The following is a 26,362-nucleotide window of genomic DNA, read 5'->3' on the forward strand; positions in this document are numbered from 1 at the left end:
ATGTGCCAGCAGGATTGGACTCAGAGGCAGGAATTGAAGTTGAACTTGATGGTGGTGGAGTTGGCTGCTTATCAGATTGGTTTGATTGGTCAATGGTTGGACCTTGTGGTAGCTCAGTTCGAGGAGCTGAGTGCTCAACATCTTCTGTATTTTGAGTTTGCGGTGAAGGACTTACAGAGATATTGACCTGCTCAATATGGTGTGGAAGTTGAGCAGGTTGTTCCATAGTTTGCTCCCCATCTTGAGCATCTTGTACTTCGAGCTCTTGCTCGGCAGAATTTGGATTTTCCAGAGTCTTGGCTTGTTCCTCAGTACGAGTAACAGAGGCTTGATTTTCCCCAAATTCCTTAGGAGGAGACTCAGTATTGTTGGAAAAGTATCTGAACTGGATATCAGACAGATCAGAGATTGGGTCCCGAAGCGGAGAATCACCTAACAGATCAATAAAAGGTGCTTTGTAGGCTTTCTTCTTTAGCCTTTTGAATGTCTTAGCTTGAGGGGGTGGAGAGTCAGCTTGAATATCCTCACTTGAGTCAGAAGAGGAGTTGTCTCTAAGCTCAGCATTGATCTCACTTTCTGCAATGTTATGTTCGGTGAGCTCAACATCCACTGTTTGAAGTGTCATACTTGGATTCTCCCCTTGCTCAGCATTATCTTCAGTCTGTGTTTGCTCAGCATACTCTTCTTCCTCAATATCAGGCTGAGCATCGTCATTTATCTGTTCTTCCTCTTCTTGCTCAATAGGAGTTTGCTCAAGATCAATCCCGAGACTTTTGACAAAGTGTGACTTTGGAGGGACAGCCCAGTCAAGGGGATCAGCTTCAACAATTTTTAATGCAGAGCTTCTTCGTTTCTTCTGCAGAGGTTGTTCTGGAGTTTCTTCACTCTCCTCTTCGGGCTCATCTTGCCCTTTTCGTTTCTTTGCTAACCTAGGTGTTTGGTCAGTATCAACTTTCTTCCCCTTAGATACAGCTTGTATCTTCCTTGGGACAGAATCAACATCTTTTGAACACGTTTCAAGTGCTTGTCTCTTCTTCTTTGTCTTTGCTGGCTCAGCAGACTCAGCAACAACTTTCTTTCCTTTGGTTCCACTTCCTGTTCAGCATCATTTTCTTCTTCATCTTCCTCAACATCTTCAGTCCCCTTCAAGGGCTGGTTGAATCTTAGCCCAAACAGCAGAGCCGCAGTAATTTCATTTCCCAAACTCTGAGTTTCATTGATTGTTTTTATTTTTTGATCTTCGAGGATTTTAGTGATTAGGGAGCTCAGTCTAAGTTTCTTACCTCCTCGTTGAAATGCACCGACTAGAAATACCGGCATATTGAGTGGGTTGTAGGTTAGCATGTGCCATATGAAGCACTGCTCGAAGTTGGAGGCCGACGATGCTGAGTTGAGTTTTGGGAAGATGAAGTTGGTCAATATGTAATGAGCCATCTTCTGATTTTGCCCCATACAGGTGTTGGGTATCTCTCCTTTGTGATTTTCTGGTTTGCAGAATCCTTTGACATGGTCAAGCGTTTCTTTGGTTGTCCTAAACTCTTTCCCTTCTTCTGGCAGGTTGAGTAAGGTTGCTAGGTAAGATGGGGTGATTGTGATCTTGTGGCCCTTGACGGAAGTTTCCAAGTAGTCAGCATCTTCTTTGTCAATATGAAGATTGGAATAAAATTCCCTAACTAACCTAAGATAGGTTTTCCCAGGGAGAGAGAAGAGTCCCACCCATTCATTCTTCTCAATCCACTCACAGAAGGGTTTTTCAGCGGTGATGAAGCTGGAAGAGAACCATTTGCATTTCAGAACTTCCAGATTGTTGACTTTCTTGTGGACCTTGACCATGTTCCTTTCCTTGGGCTTCTTTGAAGAGCTTGCTGGGTCAGCTTGAGGGTTTTTGTTTGGAGTTTGGTTAAGCTGTGGAGGAGATTTTGGATTTTCATCGGTGTGATGTTTGCCGGAATCACCACCGGAGACATTCTGAGGTTTTGACATTTTCTTCTCAGAGTTTTTCAAGGGATTTTGAAATTCAGAGAGAGAGAGAGAGATTGGAATGCCAAAGGATTCAAGCGTAAAGATGATTAAGTGGGAAATCTTCCACCTTTTATAGAGATTTTAAATCGATCCTATTCGTTGGACTAGCCGTTTTTCCCTTGGGACATTCAATCGACAGAGATTTTGTCACTTATGACACGTTCGGCGCATGGGCTTTGCCTTTATTGCTTACGTTATCTCAGATGCCCTTTTTATTACACGTGTTTGCATTAAATGATGCAGGTGGGTTTTACTAAGTTTTACTAGAATATGGAATGTTTGTGATGCTAAGTACCTAGTTCTACGTAGATGAGTTTCTTATCTCTTAGTAACTTAGCATAGGATAATCACTCAACATGTATATCTATTAAGCATAGAGTGATCTTCTACATTTTAAGCCCAGTAAGTAGCAGTTACTAATTTTGAATTCACTCAGCATGGTAATCACTCAACATTCAATTTTACACATAGAGTTATTGAAGAGGATTAGACATACCGATAGCTTCCCTTAGTATGTTGAATTGTTCACGAGCCAATGGCTTGGTGAAGATATCTGCAAGTGTTATCTTGCATTTTTATATAGTTTTTAATATATTTTAATTGTAGTAATCATACATTTTAAGATAGTTTTTAATATTTTATAATTGTTTTATGTTTAGTTTTGTGTTTTAAGAAATAATGCTTGTTCCATACGTTTTTAGGTATTATTTGAGGCAAAAATGCAATTATGGAATCATTACTGAAGTAAATAAAGTTGCCCAGTCAAAACTCCCTCCAGTCACGACCTCGTAGCAGTTCAAGAATGAAGAATCCATGATTCTTTAAATAAGTCTTTATTGTCATAAATTCCTCAATAACCATCCAAGGAATGTTATGACTATTTGAAGAGTCTTTTGAATGCTCAAGAAGGAGTTACACTAATTAATGCTCTCTTTAATTCTATGAAAGTTAAAAAGTTACAAAGAAGAATTCAACTCTCCATTAATCTTCTTTTTAACTACATCAAAGTTAGGAAGTTAGAGCAAAGAATTCAATCCTCCATTAATCTTCTCTTTAATAGCATTAAAGTTGGAGGTTACAATGAATGCATGAAGGCATGTGCAACTATAAATACCTACATTTGGAAGCATGAAGTCAGACCTGGAACAATGGAACATGCCTCACCACACTCTCTTAGCTCTCTCTTTTAGACTTTTTGTAGTTTTCTTTTTGTTCATTTCCTTTCTACCTTTGTAACTGATTCTAGTTTTATTTTAAAGTTTATTCTCTGTTCATTTTTTCTTCTCTTTAATTTAATTATGTTTTCTACTTTGTTTTCTATTAAATTTCTTGTTTTCTTTCCATCTATCATGAACTAACTCCTCCTTAGCTAGAGCTATGGCGGATCCTAATCGAAGTAGATGATTTACTTGCAATCCAATTTCAAGTTCATAATTTATTAAATAGAGAATTAAACTATGGAGCTTAATTTCCTAGTTAGATACCTGATCAATATTTAGCTAAATTACAATTAATTATTTTGGTTGACCGACACTAAGATAATTAATGGAAATACATAGTTTAGACCTGTGTCTATGCGGTGCGGTTTTTCAAGGTTTAGTTTCACGACTTAACTTTGGAGTTATTTCAGAGAACTTAATGCTTTCATTATATCTTTATTCTTGACTGGACCAAAGCTAAGGTAATTGTATGTGAAATAGGATTAATCTTGACTGGCCCAAAGCTAGGTTAATTACTTTAGGAAATAATCACCGTCTCTAGATTAATACTTAAGAACTTGGATAGGATTGTTATGTGGATTATATACATTAGGTTAGGTGAAGCCTTGCTCTAGTGACTTACATCATATTCAAATTCATTTTATTTCCCTTCTTTATTTGCTTTATTTAATTGTTTTAAATTCATTAGTTTAGTATCTCAAACAATTCAAGTTTTGATTGTTTAGATAATAGAAATTCACAAAAATCAATAGCTATAAACACAATCCTCGTGGGAACGATACTCTACTTACTATTTATTACTTGATAACGATAGGGTGCACTTGCCCTTAGTTTTGTACGATACACATTTCGTCCATCAGCAAGCTGTTCATCTATTGGTACGTAGGTCAGCTTGATCTCTCCCTTTAGTACGTGATCTCTGATGAAGTGATGCCTTATGCTGACATGCTTCATCCTGCTGTGTTGGATTAGATTCTTAGATAGATCAATGGCACTCTTGTTGTCATATTTGATCTCTATTGTTTCTGTTTTTACTCCATAATCCTCAAGCTGTTGCTTAATCCATAGAACTTGGGCAACACAGCTTCCAGCAGCTACGTACTCAGCTTCAGTTATAGACAGGGCAACTGATGACTGCTTCTTGCTGAACCATGATACTAGACAGCTTCCAAGGAAATGACATCCTCCTGAAGTACTTTTACGTTCTAGTTTATCTCGTCCATAGTCAGCATCAGTATATCCAATGAGTGTGAAGTCATTTAAGGTTGGATACCATAAACCTGCATCAACTGAGCTCTACAAATATCTAAAGATTATTTTTACAGCAATTAAGTGAGATTCCCTGGGGTCAGCTTGATATCTTGCATAATAACATACTGAGTACTGTATATCAGGTCTACTAGCCGTGAGATAAAGTAAGGAGCCTATCATACCTCGATAAAGTTTACTATCTATTGACTTACTTTTCCCATCTTTGCATAGGACAGTATCAGTACCCATAGGAGTTGATATGGGTTTGCAATCTTCCATATCGAACTTCTTTAACATCTTTTTGGTGTACTTGGACTGACTTATGTAGATTCCATTCTTACCTTGCTTAATTTGAAGTCCAAAGAAGAAGTTGAGTTCACCCATCATGGACATCTCGAACTCAGTTTACATCTGTTTGCTAAATTCTTTACACAAGGATTCATCAGTAGCACCAAATATTATATCATCTACATAGATTTGTGCAAGTAGGGTATGTTTACCCTTTTTCTTAATGAACAGGGTGTGTCAGCTTTTCCTCTGACATAATTCCTGGTCAGTAGGAAGTTGGTCAACCTCTCATACCAAGCTCTTGGAGCTTGCTTCAGGCCATACAGGGCCTTCTTGAGTTTATAAACGTGGTTTGGAAATTTTGGATCTTCAAACCCAGGAGGTTGGTTAACATATACCTCTTCGTTTATAAAGCCATTAAGAAATGCACTTTTAACATCCATTTGATATAATTTAAAGTTCATAAAACTGGCATAGGCACATAATATACGTATAGCTTCTAGCCTGGCAACTGGTGCAAAAGTTTCGCCATAGTCAATACCCTCTTGCTGACTATATCCTTGAGCTACAAGTCGAGCCTTGTTTCTGACTACATTTCCATGCTCATCTAGTTTGTTTCTAAAGACCCACTTAGTTCCTATGGACTTTGATTTCTGGGCTTAGGTACTAAATCCCATACCTCATTTCTTGTGAATTGGTCGAGCTCTTCTTGCATAGCATTGATCCAATATTCATCGTGCTCAGCATCAGCAAAGTTCTTTGGTTCATGTACTGATACAAAGGCCACATTGCTTAGATACTTCCGAAGCTGATCTCTTGTCATTACCTTGTTTTCAGCAGCATCAAGAATGGATTTTTCTGAATGTCCTCTTGGAATTCTTATTTCTTTGGGTAATGCTGAGTTATTTGGAACATGTGTTTCTACAATTTCTGCAGGAGTAGATTGGTCAGCAAAGGTAATTTCAACTTCTTATTTACCTTTGGTCAGCCCTTGTATTGATAACTCAGGAGCACCATTTTGGTCAGCGGAAGCTGAGCTCAGTTCTTCTTCTTCAAGCTGGGTTGACTTCCCTACAGGGTCAGCTTCATCGAACTCAATATGGACAGACTCTTCTACTATTTGAGTTAGTTTATTATATACTCTATATGCTTTGCTGTTTGTTGAGTACCCTAAAAAGATCGCTTCGTCAGCTTTAGCATCAAATTTTGCAAGTTTATCCTTTGTATTGAGTATGAAACACTTACACCCAAAGGCACGAAAGTAGCCAATGTTGGGCTTTCGTCCTTTCCAAAGTTCATATGGAGTTTTCTTAAGAATAGGTCTAACTAAAGCCCTATTGAGAATATAGCATGCTGTGTGGACAGCTTCACCCCAGAAATACTTTGGAAGCCTATTTTCACTCAGCATGGTTCTAGCAAGTTTGACAATTGTTCTGTTCTTTCTTTCAACAATCCCATTCTGTTGAGGTGTTCTAGGAGCAGAGAAATTGTGGTCAATACCAATAGTTTCACAGAATTCATCAAACTGTTGGTTTTTGAATTCTCCACCATTGTCGCTTCTAATATGAGATACTTTTAGGTCTTTGTCAATTTCAAGCTTTTTAATTAATGTGGTAAACATCTCAAATGTTTCATCCTTGCTACTCAGCAAGATGATCCAAGTGTACCGAGAGAAATCGTCTACAATGACCAAGGAAAATTTCTTACCTCCCAAGCTGAGTGGCTGGATAGGTCTGAAAAGATCCAAGTGTAGTAATTCCAATGGTCTCTTGGTTGAGACGATGTTTTTACTTTGAAATGACTTCTTAGTTTGTTTGCCTTGCTGACAAGCTTTACACAATTGATCTTTCTCAAATTTAAGTTTGGGCAATCCCTCAACTAGTTGCTTTCTAGCTAATTTGGCAAGAAGGTCCATGCTTACATGACCAAGTCTTCTATGCCATAGCCAGGAGTTATCCTCTTTAGACACTAAGTATATATTTTTAGAAAACTGTTTTTCTAAACTCAGCATGTATACATTGTCTACACGAGGGGCAGTTAAAATCAATTCATTTGTATTTCCCTTGAGTATTTGACACTTGGTATCATCAAATACAATCTTTCTGCCACTTGTGCAAAGCTGAGCTACACTCAGCAGATTGTATTTGAGACCTTTAACTAAGGAGACTGACTCAATAGTTGGGTTACCTCCGATAGTACCTGAGACGACTATCTTACCCTTCTTATTGTCCCCAAAGCTTACACTACCACCTCGTTTAAGCTCTAGTGTGATGAATTGTGTTTCATCACCTATCATGTGCCTTGAGCATGTGCTGTCTATATACCAAAGTTTTGACTTCTCCACGTATGTCAAGCTGGCCTCATTGTTGTGTTCCTCCTGGTCAGTTTCATCGGAGAGGTCAGCTTACTCAGATTGAGAATGGTCAGCATCATCAGCCATGAAACATATATTGGCTGTTTCAGTTGCATCAGCTTCAGATGAGGTTGACTCATCACTGTCGCTCCATGTTGCTACCATAGCCTTTTTGCTTCCCTTCTTCTCTTTCTTGAGGTTGGGACAGCTTGACTTGATGTGCCCAGTTTGATGACATTCAAAGCATGTGACAGACTTGGAACTGTCCTTCTTGTACTTGTCACTGGACTCAGCTTTGTACCTGTCACTTTTTCTGAATGGTCTTTTGCTGTTTCTGTCACTTCTTCTGAATAGCTTCTTCATCTTTCTAGTGAACATGGCCATTTCCTCATCATCAGTTGACTCAGCTTCTGTGGAGTCAGCTTTCATCACTAGTGATTTTTGTTTCTTGTCTTCTGACTTTTCTTTCTCTTTGGCTTCAAAATTTTGCATTGAAATCTCATGAGTCAGCAGAGATCCGATTAGCTCGTCATACTTGTATGTAGTCAGGTCCTGAGCTTCTTCTACTGCAGTTTTATTAGCTTGCTAGCTCTTAGGTAAGCTTCTCAAGATTTTCTTCACTTGTTCTTTTTCGGTGAAGTTCTTGCCGAGTCTTTTTAGTTCATTTATGATATTAGTGAATCTAGCATTCATGCTGGAGATGTCCTCGTTGTCATTCATCTCGAACAGCTCATATAATCTCATGTGTTGATTCACCTTTGACTCTTTGACCTTGCTTGTACCTTTATAGGTCACCTCGAGCTTTTTCCATATCTCCTGTGCTGACTCACAGCCTGATATTTTATTGTATTCTGCAACATCTAAAGCACAGCGAAGCATATTGATAGCCGAAGCATTATTTTGAAGTTTTCTAAGGTCATCTTCTGACCACTCAGTTTCACTCTTAATGACTTTCTCATTGTTGATAGTTTTATATGGCACGTATGGGCCTTGAACTATTGCAAGCCATGCACTCATGTTTGTGGCTTGACTAAAGTTTTTCATCCTATTCTTCCAGAAAGTATAATTAGATCCAAAGAATAGAGGAGGCCGACTAATAGATAATCCCGCAGGGAGTATCTGTGTTGTTTGGTTTCCTGGAAGGAAACGAGTGCTGTTTTCAGCCATTTATGGGGATCCGCTCAAGATAGTTATATCTTAGAGTAGTGAGCTTAGGCTTTGATACCACTTGTTGGTCCCGTGTGATTAGTTCCAAGGGGGGGTTGGGAACTAATATAATTTTTTCGCTAATTTAATTATACTGACTAGATAATTTTGATGAGTTTGTTTACTTAGCTTTTGGTCAGCACGGCCGATCTTACTGTAAGAGAGCTTTGGTCAGATGTTGACTAAGGCTGTTTTACTCGTGAGTTGGGGAATTGACACTTTCTGTGGTCATCTTCCAACTCAGCACTCTGATTCACTCAGTATCAGTTTAAATGATTTATATGTTGAGTAAATTCAACAGACAACACATGCACATATATATATATATATATATATATATATATTGAGAGAGATAGAGATTACTCAGTACGACTTATCCTGGTTCGGCCTCTCTGCCTACGTCCAGTCCCCAGAGTCCTCCGGGCTTTTGGAATCCAATACTGAGCTCTTTAAAGGTAGAGCACAAACCGTTTACAAGGCAGTTGAATATGCAAGAGTACCGTCCTCTATTCTTCTATTCAACTCCTACTAAGCACCACAACCTAGTACTTAGATTTCTCTACCACTTAATGTTTACAATCCAAACACTCAGCACAACACTCTCAATATCACGATTAATACAAGTTGTTCTTTTTCAAATGAAGAACACTTTAGATGATTACAAACAATCGATCTAGCATTTACACAGGAATAGAAAATGGGTGTAAGATCTCTTTCTTGTTTTTGAGTGCTTTGAACTTGTATTTTCTCTCTTGTATTTTTCTTTCTGTGAATCAGCAAGTGATCCAAAGATTTTGATTGTCCTTTTATAGATGAAGACCTGGATGAGGATCATTTCAAATGTTTTAGCCGTTAAGTCCAAAACGGCTCTTTTAGGAGACAGCGTCTGGTCAGCTTCAGATTTTGCAGCCAATCCTATCCTCTGATTTCTTCAGGCGTCAGTCTTGTCTTCTTCCTGCAGACGTTGTCTTTTTGTGGCAGTTGTCTTTTAGCTATAATCTGTTGCCCCATGCATCTCGGAATGTTCTTCTGAGTAATTCTGAGGATTCAATTATTGGTGCAGAAGGTTTGCAAAACTTGTCTTCTAGTGAACAGATCTCTCATGTTGTCCTGAAGATTTACTCAGTTTCTACTTTATTCGTTGTCTTTGTTTGTTGTCAACTTCTATGCTGAGTTCTGTTTTGCAAGACAACTTTTGAGAGGGCTTTTAATGCTGAGTTCCATTCTTCTTTACTTTGTTGAACTTCAGACTTCTATTCTTTGATACTGAGCTTGATTCTACTCAGCTTGTTCTTTGATCTCATGCTGACTTCGTCCTGTCTTACTTTTTATATCTTTTTGTATTTAAGTTTATACTCAACATTGAACAAACAGATTAGTACAATTAAATCAAAGCACTTAAATTTAATTGTCTTTTAATCATGGATGATTTTGTCAAATCAAAATCTTGTGGAAAGGTGTTTCAACACTATCGGTACTACCCCAAATGAATTTCCTGTTAATCTTATCTAACTTCTCAAGGTCGGATTTGGGCAAAAGATTAGTTTGCATAGTATGGTTAGCAATTGTAGAGGTAATAGATTGTACCAGAGTGATTCTTCCAGCCAAAGAGAGCGCACTAGCCTTCCAAGCCCCCAAACGAGCGTTAACATTGTCGATGACTTCCAAAAAATGTGGATTTGGAAAGTCGAGCATAAAGAAGCGGGACCGTCAGGCAAGGGTGGGTCACCGACGGGGACGGGGAATCCCCACCCCACTTGCATGCCTAAGTCTCAACTATTCACTACTATCATGTTTTCTCTCCAATTTTTTGCTCCACTAGACTAGTAACTCAAACAACTCTTTTTTCAGCTTTAAATAGCTTTGGTTTTCGCATTCTTTAGGCACTAGAATTTTTTTGCTTCCTCTTTCAAATTCCTTTCTTTTACAACGAAACTGAGCAAATTTCTTGAGTGTATTTTTGACAATTTGTACTATGCAATACGAACTCGTATTTTCCTTGAGTGCGTTATTTTATCCTGTTAGTGTTGGCAATCAGATTATTTGACTGCTTGCACTATTTGAAGGTAGTTGCGCGGACGTCTTAAAAAGAGAGATCTCGTTCGTGACTCATCCCATTACCGTGTTCGATAAATTTACACTTTTTCTATTCGGGCAACAACAAATCATGTTGACACTAGTAGTCATGGTTGCAATGTAACATGGAGTAAGAATATAAATGAGGTGGTTAGAACTCATGGTTATGGTGTAGAAATATCCATCATTGACTAAGGTATTAGATTATACTGTGAAATCTAATCTGCAAAATTTCTTTTCTGCAATTCCAATAAAATTCTTTCATATATGTTGCATTGTTTATAGAAGGTAATCAAATCTGATTTTTCTTTGCATTAATGTCTATCAAGTAGCAAATTTAACTAGGCATATTTTGCGTGTGCTATATCTTACCATGTCGCCAGATGGACAGAGCAGGGACGATACTCAACGGTTTTGGAATGTCTTCCCATCAACGAAAGCACTGGTAAGTATGGAACTGTTTTATAGATTACATCATCAAATTATTGTATCTTCAACTGTTATAGTTTAGCTTTTTGTTTCCTATTTTTTTTATGTTCCCAAGAACCAGTCAAAGATACAAGTCTTTGGTCATTGGGAGGAAACCACATCCCTTGACAATGATTTGGAGACAGAAGTGAAGTTTTTTTCGTGCCAATTTTGTAGAGAGAAGAGAGAGAGGGAGAAAGAAAATCGATCGAGGGAGGGAGAAAGAAAATTGAAGAGAGAATGAGAGAGAGAGAAAATTTGGTCAAACTCGTGTTGATAGATTACTGATTAAATTTATTAATTGTTTGCTATGTACTGGATAGAATTCCCAACTCAAAAAGTAAAGTTTCTCGTTAGAACACCAAACTTGTTCTACTTTAGAACTTGGGCCTATTTAGCTTATGTTAGAATTATTGGTCCTAAGAGAGTCAAACTTGCTAGGGTTTATGGATGTGTATTTATTGGGTATGTTCTGAATAGTAAAGCATACGAGTTCTATGATTTAAATGCACATGTTATTTTGGAATGAAATGATACTGATTTTTATGGAGATATATTTCCTTTTAAATTGAGAAATAATAAATGTGCATCATCTAGTAGCACACGTATTGTTAGACCTATAGTGCATAATGAGAGTGATGAATCTAAAACTGGAAGAAATAAGAGACCTAGAGTCTCTAAAGACTTTGGTCCCAACTCTTGTGTATTCATATTAGAGGATGATCCACCTACCCTCAAAGAAGTCATCATTTTTTTAAATGCTGATTTATGATAAAAAAACCATCAATGATGACACTCTCTACGGTCAAATGGAAATTGGCACTTAGTAGACTTACCACTAGGTTGCAAACGGGTACTCAACAACAGGTGTCCAACTTAAGGAAGAAAATCTGCGGTTTAACTCAATTCTGTAAACGTGTCCAATTGGTTGTTTTAGTAAAGTATAGGGATTGGTTTTCTGATTTTAGGAGAATGAGGGCTAAATTGATTTTGGGTGTATAATTTAAGGGTTTATGCCTTTAAAAAAAAAAAATAGTTTGTAGATAATTTAAGGTTTATTTTTGTAAGAAAGTTTTAGTATTACATTTCTCTAGTGTCCAGGCCAAGAGTAGGCCCTCAATTACCTTCCATTCCTCTCCTCCAGTCCACCAGCCAGGTGAAGCATTGTGCAGCCGTCCTCCTCCTTGTCGTCTGTACATAGTTTTTCCCCTTGCTGCCATGTGCAGCAGTCTTCCTCCTCCATAAAGGTATGATTGTGCTTTTGAATTGGTCATTTATAATATCCGTTTTGCTGGGGTTTTCTCATTTAAGATGAATTTAATAAGTGTTCGTAATGGTTCTTTTGGAACAAAGTGTCGCCCTCTTTTTCCCATTTCTACTTCTGTTAATTGGGGCGATTCTATTGGTAATTGCTTTATATAAGTTGTTGAGCTGTTTGTTAAAATGCTAAACAGAAGTTCTCACTTTGAAAACATGCAACCAGAGGACTTTGATGCATTGATATTATATGGTAATTTTCGAGTTGATACATTCATATTAATCCTTGTCCCCTTTTTCTCACAGGCACGAGTTGCTTACGGAAAGATGAGCAATTGTGAATTTTGAGTCAACTTTAGGTTTTAGTTGTCGTCTCAAAGAGGCATACGAGAATAATAGTCTGCAATTGTTTTTTTTTTTTCAATAACTCATCATGTATGGAATTAGAGAAATGTCATACCGTTGTCAAAGGGCGTTGCATACAGTTTCCTGCTGTAGTCCCTCGGATACCTTGAAGAGAAAGATCACTGAGATACAGAAGAGGAAAAAACGTAAGAATTCCAAGAGGACGAGTTGTTTGTGGAGGTTCCTGAATCAAAAGCATTCCTTGATACAGCGACTATGCCAATGATCCTCACTGTTGTTGGGACTGCTCTCGTTGCCAAGCTTCTCATGATGGTATACTCCTCAAATTTCAATTTTGATAACCCTTATGAGCGTTTAATGATGCATGCTTGTTCGGCCTTCAGTCATCTTCTTAACTTTAGGAGGAAGAAATTGCGTTTCTCTCCGTTATCTGTCATTTCGCAAAAGTTGTGTTCTGCACAACAGATAAATGATATGCCATGCTTATATTGGATATGCTTCTGTATTTATGTTTAATGCATTGGAAGTTACATTAGATTTTGTGCTTTCACTTTGGGGTTTATCTTCTATCTCTTTTTTACTCAATAATCTGCCATATCATATATAGGGTGAAGATTTATTAGTTCTATCCTGACATCGTCTTTCATTTGCTGATTGAATTTAACTTTTTGAGGTTTGCACTGCATCTAGTAATCTGTATAATTACTGTTGTGTGATCATAGTATGATGATAAACACTCTCAAGAAACAATTGAGCGTAAAATCAAGAATGCTCCTCCTGGTCAAGGCACAATCAGGATGCTTGAACGTGAAGAGTGGGAGGAAATTCGAGAGGTGAGGCCAAGGACTCCTTTTGAATCCAAGCTTGCTCGTCCAAATGCAAGGATAAGAACTGGAGAACCATTGCAGATGGTGAGTTATTCTATTACTTCATTTTCTTTCTTGAATATTTGATTTGTTTCTTTTCATCCTTGGGACCTTAGCCTTCCTGATATATTTAGAGGCATAAATTTCATAGCTCAGCCATTTCTATGGCGATAAAGTTTTTGGTAGCGTTGATCAATATAAAGCATGATAATGTGGGTTCCAATTGAGGAATAATGGAAAAATTTCAGGTCAACATTCATACTTCATTAGTTTCTTCTTCTTGGTTTACTGTTTCTGATGTGATCCAAGATATGGATAGTCTTTGATCAAATGGCTATTTTTGTAGTGCTTGTTCTAATTATCTGTTTTGTTTACTCGTATGTGAATTTGACCTTGATCGATAGATTTCGGAAAATTTTGCAAGTTGATTTTTTATTTCCCTATCCAAGATCACATCGGCTTCTTAGTAGAAAATCTAAATTATGGTATATTTTAATTAATTAATTTATTTATTTTTAAAATTTAAAATTATTATCATTATTTTGATCCAAGCCTCCAACATCCATATTGGTTAATTTCCATAAAATACCATGTTCCCCTAGAGAATTATGCAGCCTCTAATACCAGGTAGTTGTCCATGCCATCTATATACATCTATTAGTTGTGGTATTTGGTGGATAATACATATGTTATTATTGTTAGCTGTGCGGGATGCTACATGACTTAATAGTTGCTAATTGTTTGGTAAGATCCACATTCAGAGCTGGCTAGTTGGACATGTTAAATCAGATAGTGGTTCAATCATTTTTTCTGCTTGCCTAATGCTGAATTTTCTCTAGGCAGTGCAGCATTCTTTGGTTTGCAATAATTAAGCTTTCCTAATAATACCTATTACTGGTAATTGTTAAATTTCGGTTCAGTTTGTTTGCAATAGTTATATCAACTCACTATGAATTAGATTGACATTTAGATGCAATACTCAAGAGAGACTATGGTTTCTACATTGTCCACCCCAATGTGATCTATACCTTGTACAAATTATTCTGATAAGGTTTTTATGTTCAAACTTGAAAGTAATGCAAGATATAAAATGTCTTCCCTCTAGTATTTCATATAGTTAGTTTTTTAAACAAAATTTCATTATAACATAACATAGATACACTCTATACAGGACACAATTATTTGAACTACATACTCTAGTCATAGTGTTGGTTCCTATTCATTAGATTGTTCTTTATGCTGAATGAAATGTTGCTAATTACATTTTCTTTATCTTGAATACTGTTTAAAAAAGTACAATTGGTTCTTTCTATCCATAGCCAGTAGACTGATGCAGCCATCACATTACATCTTAAACTATGGCAGTCATATCTGCAGCTGTTAATAACACATCTCATCAACATTTCTTTTCAAACTTCACACAGAAAACTGCACTCAGGAATATATGCTGTACAGTTTAAGTAAGGTTATTGCAAAACAAACAAATCGGTACAACCGAGGGATCATGGTTACCACGTAACCCTTTAGTTCTCTCTTCTTTAGGCATTCCAAATATTGGAAATTTATCATCCTTTGCTGGTTGCCAGAAATATCATCAGCAATGTTTTCTTTAACTACAGCAATTTCACCACATCCTATGCTGATTGAATTATGTTATCTGGAGGATGCAGGAGTCTCCATCCAGACCTTTTCCTATGTTAGTTAATCTTAAATTTCCTGTATTCTCAATGGTGATGCCAGGGAATCTATCAATTAGGATTTTCCCTTGAACCCACATACCATACCGGAATGACATAGAATTACCCCTACCCTACATGATTTTTGAATCCTCTTTATGCTTAACCAAGTTCCTCCAAGACCAAATAAGACACCCTTAGTTCCCCTAGTTTTAAGTGCACTTGCAGGAGTATATCATTTTGTACCTCTACAACCCATTAAAAGATATGGCACTTCTATTCTCATTTTCTCACCCCAAAAACTAGTTCAAAGTCTTGTAGAACTGTATGCAGAGATTCTGTCTAGCTCATGTCTCCTTTACAGAAGAGGAAAGATCATCTACAAAGCATAAACAATTCGACTCGACTTTTTCACGATCAGGATAAAATTTGAAGTTCTTGAGCAACTTGCACATTAAGGCATCTAGAGAGATATTCCACCACATCAAGGACAAACAATATGGGTGACATCGTGTCACCTTGTCTCAAACCCTAATCTGCCATTTACCAGTGTAGATAAACTTGGATTATGGATACAAGTTGTTACCCACTTGATGAAATTTTCTCGAAAATGAAAACCTATTAAAACTCCTTCCATCAAATCCAACGGACTGAAACATACACTTTCCTCAGCTCAATGTTTCTATGTTTGTATCCTTGCGGTAATTCCTCGGAAGTTCACGGTGCTAGCAACCTGTTATAAAAAATACTCTTTCTCAGGACAGAAGTCAAAAGCAGGTTAATCCTTGCTCATTAATTTCCCTAGCATTCGTTCAAGCTATGGAGTAAGCACCTTTCAAATAGTTGTATGAACTACTGAGAAGCATGCTATTGGTTTGTAATCACCCAATCCCTCAGGCCTATTGCATTAAAAATTCATGGTAAGAGTTGTCACATTCACTTATTCCAGTAATGTGCTGTGCAGCATGGAGCTTTAAATGTTTTTTTAATTTCTGCATCTGTTACTTATGTCCACATCTTATCTGCTGCTTTCCTAGAAATCAAAGGACTGCTATTGTTAACTTCCTGATTAATGTTCTGCCAGTTACCTGCTCATGAAAATCCTTCATTGAAGAAACACTTTCTTTATGGTCTGTAGTCTCTCTCCCATCTTCCAATTCATATAGTTTGTTGATCAGATGGCAAGTTTTTATTAGAATTATTAGTTAAATATTGCAATATTGCTACTCCTACCTGCGATGTAAATGTCTTGTCACGATTCATGACAATTAGGTTATGTTTGACCTCCATTTTGACGTGGTTTTGTCTAGTTCCATCTCTTGGTTTCTTTTGCGTTTCCCTTATTGGCTAACAAAAATATCTGTGTCTCAGTGCTGTAACTGAGGCATTTTTGTCTGGCATGGCAAACTTCAGAAATTTAAGTGGTTATCTGAACAAAAAAATGCATCAATTTTTTTTTCCTGGATTGTAGGAGTCTTGGTATGCACTCTGTGATCCAGTAAATTCACATAATGAATTGTATTGCAAGGAATAAATGCAGTAAACTGTGTTTTATCTTCTTGATATAACAACCTACCAATCCTTGTGTGAAGGACTAGTATTAAAGCATCTGTGTGTATGTATGGTAAAGCTTTCAGTTTAGTCATTCAGGTAGAGAACAGAATGAAATGCCATTCCTGTATTAAGATGTTATAATGTAGACATTTTATATGATTTTTGAGATTGTGTGCAGCAAGATCTGAAGGATTGGACAATAGATGTGCTTACAGATGCAGTGACGCGTGTTGAAGAAAGTGTTAAAAGGAATTCTTCATGACTTTTGAAAAGAAAAATCCCTGGCTGTTTGAGGTATAATACTTTACCTGCCATGTGGAGATATTTTTCCATCCCAAAGTCTCAAAACAAAATATGGATTGGTTATTATCTGAGAAGAAGAAATGGCAGGTCAGGTTGTTAATAAGTAGCATATTCCTTGTGCACATGGAAGTGAACATAGACTTTTGTTTTTCCTTTTCATTCATATTATTACACTTTACAACCAAATTTCTTCCTTCATTTAGGTATTGTTTTTAAAACTTAAATATTCCTTACTGCAATGTGCTCTTCAATTTTTCATTTTGTATGTTTTTCCCTGGCTGGCTGAGATAGTTCCATATATCATTGGCTGCCCATGCAAAGTGATACTTTTCTTTTATTTTGCAGGGCTTTATATTTTTACGACATTTCACTATACTATTGTTTGCTCATAGTAGCGTTCGACCAAATGAATTTTGTCATTCACCGTTAGATCTAGGCTCATTAGACCTACACCTTAAGATGCTTTGGATATCCACCGTAAGATTATAATGAACCTAGATCTAACGGTGAATGCCCAAATTCATTTGGTCATCCAGGGTCCAGGTGAACGCTACTGTGTTTGCTCAAGCCTTGCGAATGGGCCCACAAAAAAAAAAGTGATGTTAGACCAAACTCTGCCTTCAGTTAATAAAATCCAACCGTTCAATTATTTATGCAGATTAATTTTATGATTACACACCTAAATTTCTAACTTTTGCTGTTTGACATTGGGAGCTTATCTGATTTGCCAAACTTCAAATAAAATTCATGTTGCATGCTTTGATATAATTCGAAATCAACAAATAATGGTTAGGGTGACAAAATGCAAATGTTACAAGTTTTGTATGTGATAGGTCAAGTACATAGTTAATAAGTTTAGGTGTGTAATATATTAAATCATTAATTATGTTAGTATAATTTAGCTTAGCTGTTCAATTCATGCTAAAAAATTACTTGATTTGAAATGATTTCTTTTTCTCAAAAGTACATGATTTTCTTTGAAGAAATCATTCTATATGTCTCTTAAAATGATGATAGGTTTATAAATTAAATTAATCATGTTATGGTATACCAAACTTAGAAAGGAGAGAGACAAGTGATACAAATTAAATATTACTATATAATAATAGAAATAATGAATATTAATACAGTTGTATAAATTGAAAGTAATTGTAAGGATAAAAAGATCTGCAATCTGGCATATGTGAGGGAGGGCTGCCATTTCTATCTTGATACAAATTATAAATACTTAAACTAAACCCTAGTAATAACCATCTAATCTAGTGCTGTAATAAATACTTCAAAGAAACGAAATTCAGAACCGTCTACGGTAAAACGATGCCGTTGGATCTTGGTTCCTTCTTCTTTCTCAATGCAAGAGGTTAGTTATAGAGGTGTGTGCCACTTGTTACTTCCAGAAAAGCGGAAGGTCACCAATGACGCACGTGACTTTAATGCTTTACTTACCAAAACGCCACTCTCACGCTTTCTCCTTTCCCACGTGGCACTCAAATGCACTGCCTTGCCCTTGTCTGTTGTCATTTTTGTTCAAATTACTTTTTTTTTCACGGGATCTTTGTATTTTTAATAATAATAATAATAATGTGGTAAATTATAATTCTATTTCGAAAACAAATTATTAAATTTTTGTTCTGTTTGTCACCGCTAATCTTTTAATCAAGTATTTTTAGATTTTTAATGGTTAGACATGATTTCTAAAAAAAAAGTAAGATATATTTGGATTAAAATCCCAAAATATTAAATCTTATAATATGTTTATGAAAATAGGAAACTGGGTAGATTAATAAGTTATTTGAATAAAAGGTAAAAATAATAATATAATATTAATAATAAAAGTGAACGATTAGTGTTTGATTTTCTCATTCTGAAATCAGACTACAAATTTTGGAGAGGGATGTACTAGTACGAAAAGGACAAAATACAATGGCATGGCATTTGTTTGAGATAAGCATTGTTTAGGATAGTTACGGTCCTTTTCCTTTTATTTTAAGAACAAGAATATTGTGCTTTTTGGAGAAACACATACATAGATAGATACATATACTGCTTTTGTTTTTGCTAGTTTTCTTTGGCTTTCAAAAGGTACTAACTACATAATTCATGCTTCTTTTATTCTCTTGCTGCTGTGATTTCATTCCTTCAGGTTTTGGTCTTCTGCTTTAATATTTAATACCTGTGTTTATACTTGTTTTCCTTCCTCATTTTTCTGAATTCTTATTTTCTACTATACAATTGTTTGGTTCAGATAATAAAATGGTTGATTCTACTGATACTTTGCCATTACAAAAAGGCTATGGAGTATATGGGATTTTGGGTGCTGCTATAATTTCAATTCTTCTACCTTTGTTGGTTTTTACGAGGAGGAAGAAAAAGTTGAAGCAGAGAGGGGTTCCTGTACAAGTTGGTCCTGATCCTGAGGCTGGTTATACAATTCGAAATGGTCGAACACATCGCTTAGTTGAAGTTCCTTGGGAAGGGGCAACTACCATCGCTGCTTTGTTTGAGCAATCTTCTAAAAAGCATTCACAATATCGCTTTCTTGGAACCAGAAAGCTACTTAGTAAGGAATATGTGACTGCCACTGATGGCAGAAAGTTTGAGAAACTTCACTTGGCTGATTACCAATGGCAGACTTATGGACAAGTTTTTGATCGTGCTTGCAATTTCGCTTCTGGCCTTATTAGATTTGGTCATACCCAGGATACTCGTGCTGCAATTTTCGCTGAAACTCGACCTGAATGGTTCATTGCCTTCCAGGTATTTCAGATTTTCATTCTTTTCTTCTCATTTTCTCCTAAATATATATTTTGGTTACTGTGGGATTCAGGGTTGCATGAGGCAGAATGTTACTGTTGTTACTATTTATGCTTCTCTTGGTGATGATGCTTTGATCCATTCATTGAACGAGGTAGGAATTATGAGATTAAATTTTGAAGAAAGTATCAACTATGATTTGCTTTGTGGTCCTCACTCAGATTTTCAAAATTTGGACAGACGCAAGTATCGACTGTCATTTGTGATTCCAAGCAATTTAAAAAGTTGGTTTCTGTAAGCTCAAGATTAACAACTATACAGAACGTCATTTACTTGGAAGATGAAACTGCAAATGATTATAGTATCCCAGGAAGTACGAGCAACTGGATGGTTTCATCTTTCTCTGGAGTTGAGAAATTAGGAAAAGAAAGTCCTGTTTCTCCATGCCTACCTTCCAAGAATGCGGTTGCTGTTATCATGTATACAAGTGGTAGTACAGGCCTGCCAAAGGTATACTGTAGTTTCTCCTACTGCTGCATATCATATGCTATGGCATTTCTGTGCAAAGTCTATTTTGCTAATTGGCTTCATTCAAATGGAGATCCATTGATTTTTCTCTCTCTGAATATGCTAACTTATCATCAAAGTTTATTACTCCCTTGATTCTTTTTCGCAAGTCACTGAAGGTTTTTCATCAAGACCAAGAAAGTATTAATTATGTTTAAAAAAACTAATTTACCCTTAATACTTCTCTTATGAATCTCTACTTCCCATGCCAAAATTTTCTTCCTTCTTTGTTATCGTGGCTTAATCAAAGGATTGTCTCCATTAAATTTCACATAAAAATGAACAAATTGATAAAGCTAAAACAACATATTGAAAAAGGGAGGCTTGATTGATATGTCAACATTTTGATTGTTGGACAAACAATGTGCAAGAAATTAGGCATTTGTTTTCTTTACAGTTAGAACTCACAACTAGTTTCTTCATTGAAAAACTTGCATGCTTTACTTCACTCTAAGATAATGTCTTGTTAAATGTGATAGGGAGTCATGATTACTCACGGTAACATTATAGCAACGGCTGCAGCTGTAATGACGGTGATTCCAAAACTCGGTAGCAACGATGTTTATTTGGCGTACTTGCCCCTAGCACATGTTCTTGAGCTGGCTGCTGAGGTACCTTGGCACTTGTATTCTTATTTTGCATCCCACTTGGAAAGGATAATAACTGCATTTGAGTGGTTGTCCAGTCTATAATGGTGACTGCAGGTTCAGCGATTGGTTACGGTACAGCGTTGACTTTAACTGACACATCCAATAAAATTAAAAAAGGAACCAAAGGTGATGCTTCCATGTTGAAGCCAACTCTCATGGCAGCTGTTCCAACTATACTTGATCGTGTCCGGGAAGGAGTTCTAAGAAAGGTATGAACTGAATCAACACTGTCATGTACTTCTATGAAATTTCATAGGTAGGGTCATTACATATTCATGCAGGTTGAGGATACCTGTTAGTTTGATATTTTCTGCACCAATTATTAGCTGTATAGGTAAATACTGAATTTCTTTCTTCCCAAATTGTTATGGTGCAATTCAGGTTGAGGAAAAAGGAGGGTTGTCAAAGAGCCTTTTCAACATAGGATATAAGCGACGATTAGCAGCTATAGAAGGAAGCTGGTTTGGTGCTTGGGGACTGGAGGCATCGTTGTGGGATGCCATTGTGTTCAAGTCGATATGTGCTGTACTTGGAGGAAAAATTCGATTCATATTATGTGGTGGAGCTCCTTTATCTGGAGATTCCCAGCGCTTCATCAACATTTGCATGGGGTAATTTCTTTCTCATATTGAGAAGCCAAGCAATTAAATGATGAGTTTGTTAGTTTTAACCATAGTTGTATCAATGCTGATGCAAATAGTTAGCCTCTATAGTTGATAACGATAATTACCCTATACAGAATTGCACACATGCTTGTAAGATAACATTCTTATAAATGACATGTTAGAGTTCATTGTTACTTTTAGATAGTACGTCGCATACTTCTCAAACTTTGGTCAAAACTGTTCTTTATTGTTATGAGCACCCTTTTACTGTGACCGGATGTTGTTGATCGAGTCTTAAGTAATAACAATATGTTTAAGTTGTCAGGAACTCTGTAAATGGTCAAATAATTAAGTGGATAAAATAGGCAATGCAAATAATTGGACTATCCTAAATTTCTTAGGTCATTTGTATTGGTCAAAATTGGACTAATGTAAATTTCTAGATCATTTTGTGATGCTGACATTTAAATTTGCAAAGAGGAATGTAGTTTCAAGATGTGATGATAAATATATATTCGAACAGAATATATGATAGTGTTGGTGATATCTTCAATTGCAACTTGTTGTCATGTTTGCTTCCTTGGGCATTTCTTTACCATCCTTGTTGCAAGATATGCCCATTATTCAAGTCTATCATGAGTGAAGATTTTAGCGTTCACTTATTTATTTTAACATGCGTGGATGAAAGTTGTGAGTTTGGATTTGTTATTTCTTGAAAAGGAAACTGTAAAGAACTTTCATTTTAACAGCTGAAAAACAGATAAAACAAATTTAGATACCAAGTAATGTGAACTGAATGGTTTTTAAAGACATCGATCTTTAACTCAATGTTAAAGCAATTGAACCAAGATGACAGTTTATTACTGGCCTTGAGATTTTTGAATTACTGATATATAGAAGGAAGAGATATGCATATCATTTAATTGTGACTGCTTCTCGTCTAAGACGATTAACTGGTCATTTACTGTTTACAGTGTTGTGCATTTGTGAAGTGCCTTCATATTATACAATAATTTTGCCTTCGAGAATAGCAACTAAGGTTGACTTTCTTTACACATTTTACATCTTCAGGACTCCGATAGGTCAGGGTTATGGCTTAACTGAAACTTGTGCTGGAGCTGCTTTTTCTGAGTGGGATGACATATCTGTGGGCCGAGTTGGACCTCCTCTTCCATGTTGCTATATTAAGGTCGCTACTCTACATCTAGACTGTCTATATCTATAATGGTTTGTCAAACTTCATTCAACTTGTACCGTTATTTATGGAGCAAGTAATTCACAATTGCAAGCTAGACGTTAAGCAAATTCTGATGTTTTGCTAGTTCACCCGTACTTTGCATTTTTTTGAAATTCAGTTCATGAAAGTTGGTTTGAAGGAACTATTTCATTTTGTTATCACAGCTGGTTGGTTGGGAAGAAGGTGGTTATAGGATATCTGACAAGCCATTGCCCCGAGGAGAGATTGTAGTCGGCGGAAATAGTGTAACCACTGGCTACTTTAACAATGAAGAAAAGACTAATGAGGTCTACAAGGTATACATTTATGCGTGTATGCATGCATTCCCCATCTATAATCTTGATTATGCTGAAAAATCAGTATCAGGAGCTTGATCTATTATACAGCCTTGGAAAAAAATATATATCACTTGTTGTTGTTGCATCATACAGGTTGATGAAATGGGCATCCGTTGGTTTTATACGGGTGATATTGGACGTATTCACCCTGATGGATGCCTTGAAATTATTGACAGGAAGAAGGATATTGTCAAACTTCAGCATGGGGAGTACATCTCCCTTGGAAAGGTGTATAATTTCTCTGTTTTTCGCTGATGGGTCATAATCATCTAATATTAGTATGCTCACTGCATTGATACTGCTGTAATTGCAGGTTGAGGCGGCACTAATGTCAAGTAGCTATGTAGATAATATCATGGTATATGCTGATCCCTTCAAGAACTATTGTGTAGCTCTAGTTGTTCCATCACGTCAAGCGCTTGAGAAATGGGCCCGCGAAGCTAACATCGAGTATCAGAACTTTTCAGAGCTCTGCAATAAAGCTGAAACTATTACTCAAGTTCAACAATCACTGTTAAAGGTTGGTTCATTTTAGGTTGCCTACCGAAAGATTATTTCAGAACATTTTCTTTTTTGTTTAAAGTTAGAATTGTTGAAATCATGGTTAGGAGCTCTGATTGATATACTTTCGTGCACAAAAATCCTCATAGTTTGTTGTGTTAGTTAGTTTCCTATGTAGATTTTGTGGCATTTCTGTGTTTTATGTATTTGGAATTATGCTCTCATTGTGATTCATTCCAATGTCAATATCCCTAACAGGAGAATCCCTCCCTTGTGTTGGGCTATTTAATCTTATATATCCCTAACAATGTAAAGAAGTCCTATGTGTGTTTTCAGCTGTATCTGAGAGTTTTTGTTTCAATTTGTAGGCAGGAAAAGGTGCAAGATTGGAAAAAGTTGAAATTCCTGCAAAGATCAAGGTGTTGCCAGATTCATGGTCACCTGAATCAGGGTTAGTTACGGCTGCTCTTAAGATAAAGAGGGAACAACTGAAGACCAAATATAAAGATGAGCTTCACAATCTCTACCGGTGAAATGTACTTTTTCTTCTTTTACCTCAGTTATCTGCTATATTCTCTAGCCATGAGATTTTTCCCAGAAAGTTTACTACTGGAAGCTTGAGGTTTACAACAGTGCCACTACTCTAGTTGGATCCTTATAATTTGTCATGCTTTGGACAATAAATGCTTATCCTATTATAAGAGAAATGTATTTTGTATTTCGTTGATCTACTGCTAGTTGCACTCACTAATAATAACCTTCATCAAGGATTTTGAGAGATGATTTCTTTTTAATTGTTTTGTATTTGCAACGAACCATATAGTCTAGTTGAAGATGAAACCGATTACTTTCACCTTAAAAAACGGAAATGAAGCAAAACTTGAACAAAAAAGTCACTCAAGCTGAGATTGGAGTGCTATAATTTCATTTAAATAAAGTAGATGGAACCTTGAGACAACTTGTCTGTGCATTATGCATACCTCATTGGTCCCAATTGGAATGTATTGCTGACATGTTCTTTAAAATTGTAATCATGAGTGCTTATACGTTGCGTAGCATCAAATGCATCCACGGTCATTAAAAAATGGGTTATGTACACCATTAGTTACTGAAATCGTCGTGGTTGAATGAGACTGGGACGGACATCGATCTTCGCTTCTACAAGGCCTGGTCAACTCCTTTTTGAGAATCCCTTTATGGGGTGAAATCGGTATAGACGTCTGCTTTGGACTGGTTTATGTAATTTCCACCTAACTCCATATTTACGTGGGACCGGATGTGAATGCCTTCTCATAGCCGCTTCTTCCCGTCAGATCATGAAGTTGATTTGAGTGAGTTGGTGGAAGTCTGAGAAAACCCGATGAAAGCGTTGAGAAGTTCTTACATAGATAGAGAAAGAAGTCTTTGAAGTGCACTCATCCACTTACCGAGAAGGAGTCTATCAACATCTGTGCAAGGTTATTGAGCGGATGCCATAGCTAACCACGATTTTAGATTCTGACGAAAAAGAAATATAGGATTAAAATCCTATCTACCTACTCTACTCTATAGCTCTTGCCTCCCTTTCCTTCCTTCTATTTTAATACTTAATTTTCCCACTACTATGCTCCTTTATTGTTCAACTACTTTACTTTCTTAGCAAGACACAGTCAAAGATCAAGTCGAACAATAAATATTCCAATATTGAACTCACCATAATAAAAAAACTTAATAGATAGTATATAGCAAGAAAAAGAAGTCAACTAGAAGGGTTAAACTAAACCCGACCCATTCTGCCTAGCTGGATGCTGGTAAGAAAGGGATAGATTCTCAAGCTCTAACTATCAGTTCTCACTCAATCCAAGAGCAAAAACGAAGCATTCATTTCATCTTCTTCCTGTGGGTAAGTTCAAAAGAACTCCTTACAGTATGAACTGTAAGCTATGAAGCACGGACTCTTCCCCGGGGTCGCCGTGGCCGAGTCGGACTCGCCGGACACGGGGACACGGCGGCGACACGGCCAGAAAGTTGGACACGGCGGGGGACACGGTGGGACACGGATGGGGACTCGGCTGGGGTAAAAAAGTTAAAGATTAGGGTTTTTTTCTAAATTAGGTATTCTGTCTCTCATTCCTTGCGCAAAAATCACGATTCCATCTCCTTCAATATCACGATTCCATCTTCTTCCTGCGCAAATCAATATCACGATTCCATCTCCTTCCTGCGCAAATCAACATCAGAAACAATTCCTTATCTCCTGGGTTCTTCTTCTCATGCGCGATTCTCCAGGGATTCTGATTTTTGGGGTTCTTCATCTCCCTTCCCTTCTAATTTTATACCTTCCCTTCTAATTTTATACTTCTAATGACTTATCTTGTTATGTATGTTTTTTTTATGGATTAGAGAATGATTTATTTGTGATTTAGCAAGTTTTTTATATATTTTTATATTTGATATATATATATATATATATATATATATATATATATATATATAGTGAGGCTATAGAGAGGGATTCCCTCACTTTTTATTCTAAGGGAAGAATAGCCTTATTCCAATTACCAAACAATATCCTCCTAATTTAATTAACCAATTTTAATTTAATTAAAATCCTAACCACTCTCTTTCTCTCTCCTTCCCTGAAACCGATTCACACGGTTCTTTCTCTTTGATATTTCTGATTCACGACTCTCTCTCTCTCTCTGATTGAAGGTGCCTATAGATATATCACTAAGATAATATTTCTGTCAAGATCTCTGTCCAAATTGGGTGATTCGCCAATTAAAATAAATTATATAAAATTTACTTATCTCACCGCACCCATG

The 26,362-nt window shown here is 36.6% G+C and overlaps 1 protein-coding gene and 1 pseudogene across 2 annotated transcripts; both read left to right on the plus strand.

The window, feature by feature from the left end:
- The first annotated feature begins 12,574 nt into the window (after window positions 1–12,574).
- On the plus strand, window positions 12,575–16,897 carry LOC136218418 (uncharacterized; annotated as a pseudogene).
- LOC136218416 (long chain acyl-CoA synthetase 8) lies at window positions 16,859–24,352 on the plus strand. Of its 2 annotated transcripts, none has more exons than XM_066005272.1 (12): window positions 16,859–16,993; window positions 19,152–19,663; window positions 19,734–19,814; window positions 19,901–20,170; window positions 20,707–20,838; window positions 20,913–21,086; window positions 21,259–21,488; window positions 22,554–22,671; window positions 22,884–23,015; window positions 23,151–23,285; window positions 23,371–23,577; window positions 23,927–24,352. In XM_066005272.1, exons 1-12 carry the CDS (start codon window positions 16,987–16,989, stop codon window positions 24,089–24,091), a joined length of 2,163 nt encoding a protein of 720 aa, XP_065861344.1. In that variant the 5' UTR covers window positions 16,859–16,986; the 3' UTR covers window positions 24,092–24,352. The 2 variants fall into 2 exon arrangements, with proteins under 2 accessions (XP_065861344.1, XP_065861343.1); XM_066005271.1 differs by lacking the exon at window positions 16,859–16,993 and adding an exon at window positions 17,005–19,049.
- Window positions 24,353–26,362: the final 2,010 nt, after the last annotated feature.

The sequence above is a fragment of the Euphorbia lathyris genome, chromosome 2, assembly GCF_963576675.1.
Source record: "Euphorbia lathyris chromosome 2, ddEupLath1.1, whole genome shotgun sequence".
In the NCBI taxonomy this organism is placed as follows: Eukaryota; Viridiplantae; Streptophyta; class Magnoliopsida; order Malpighiales; family Euphorbiaceae; genus Euphorbia; species Euphorbia lathyris.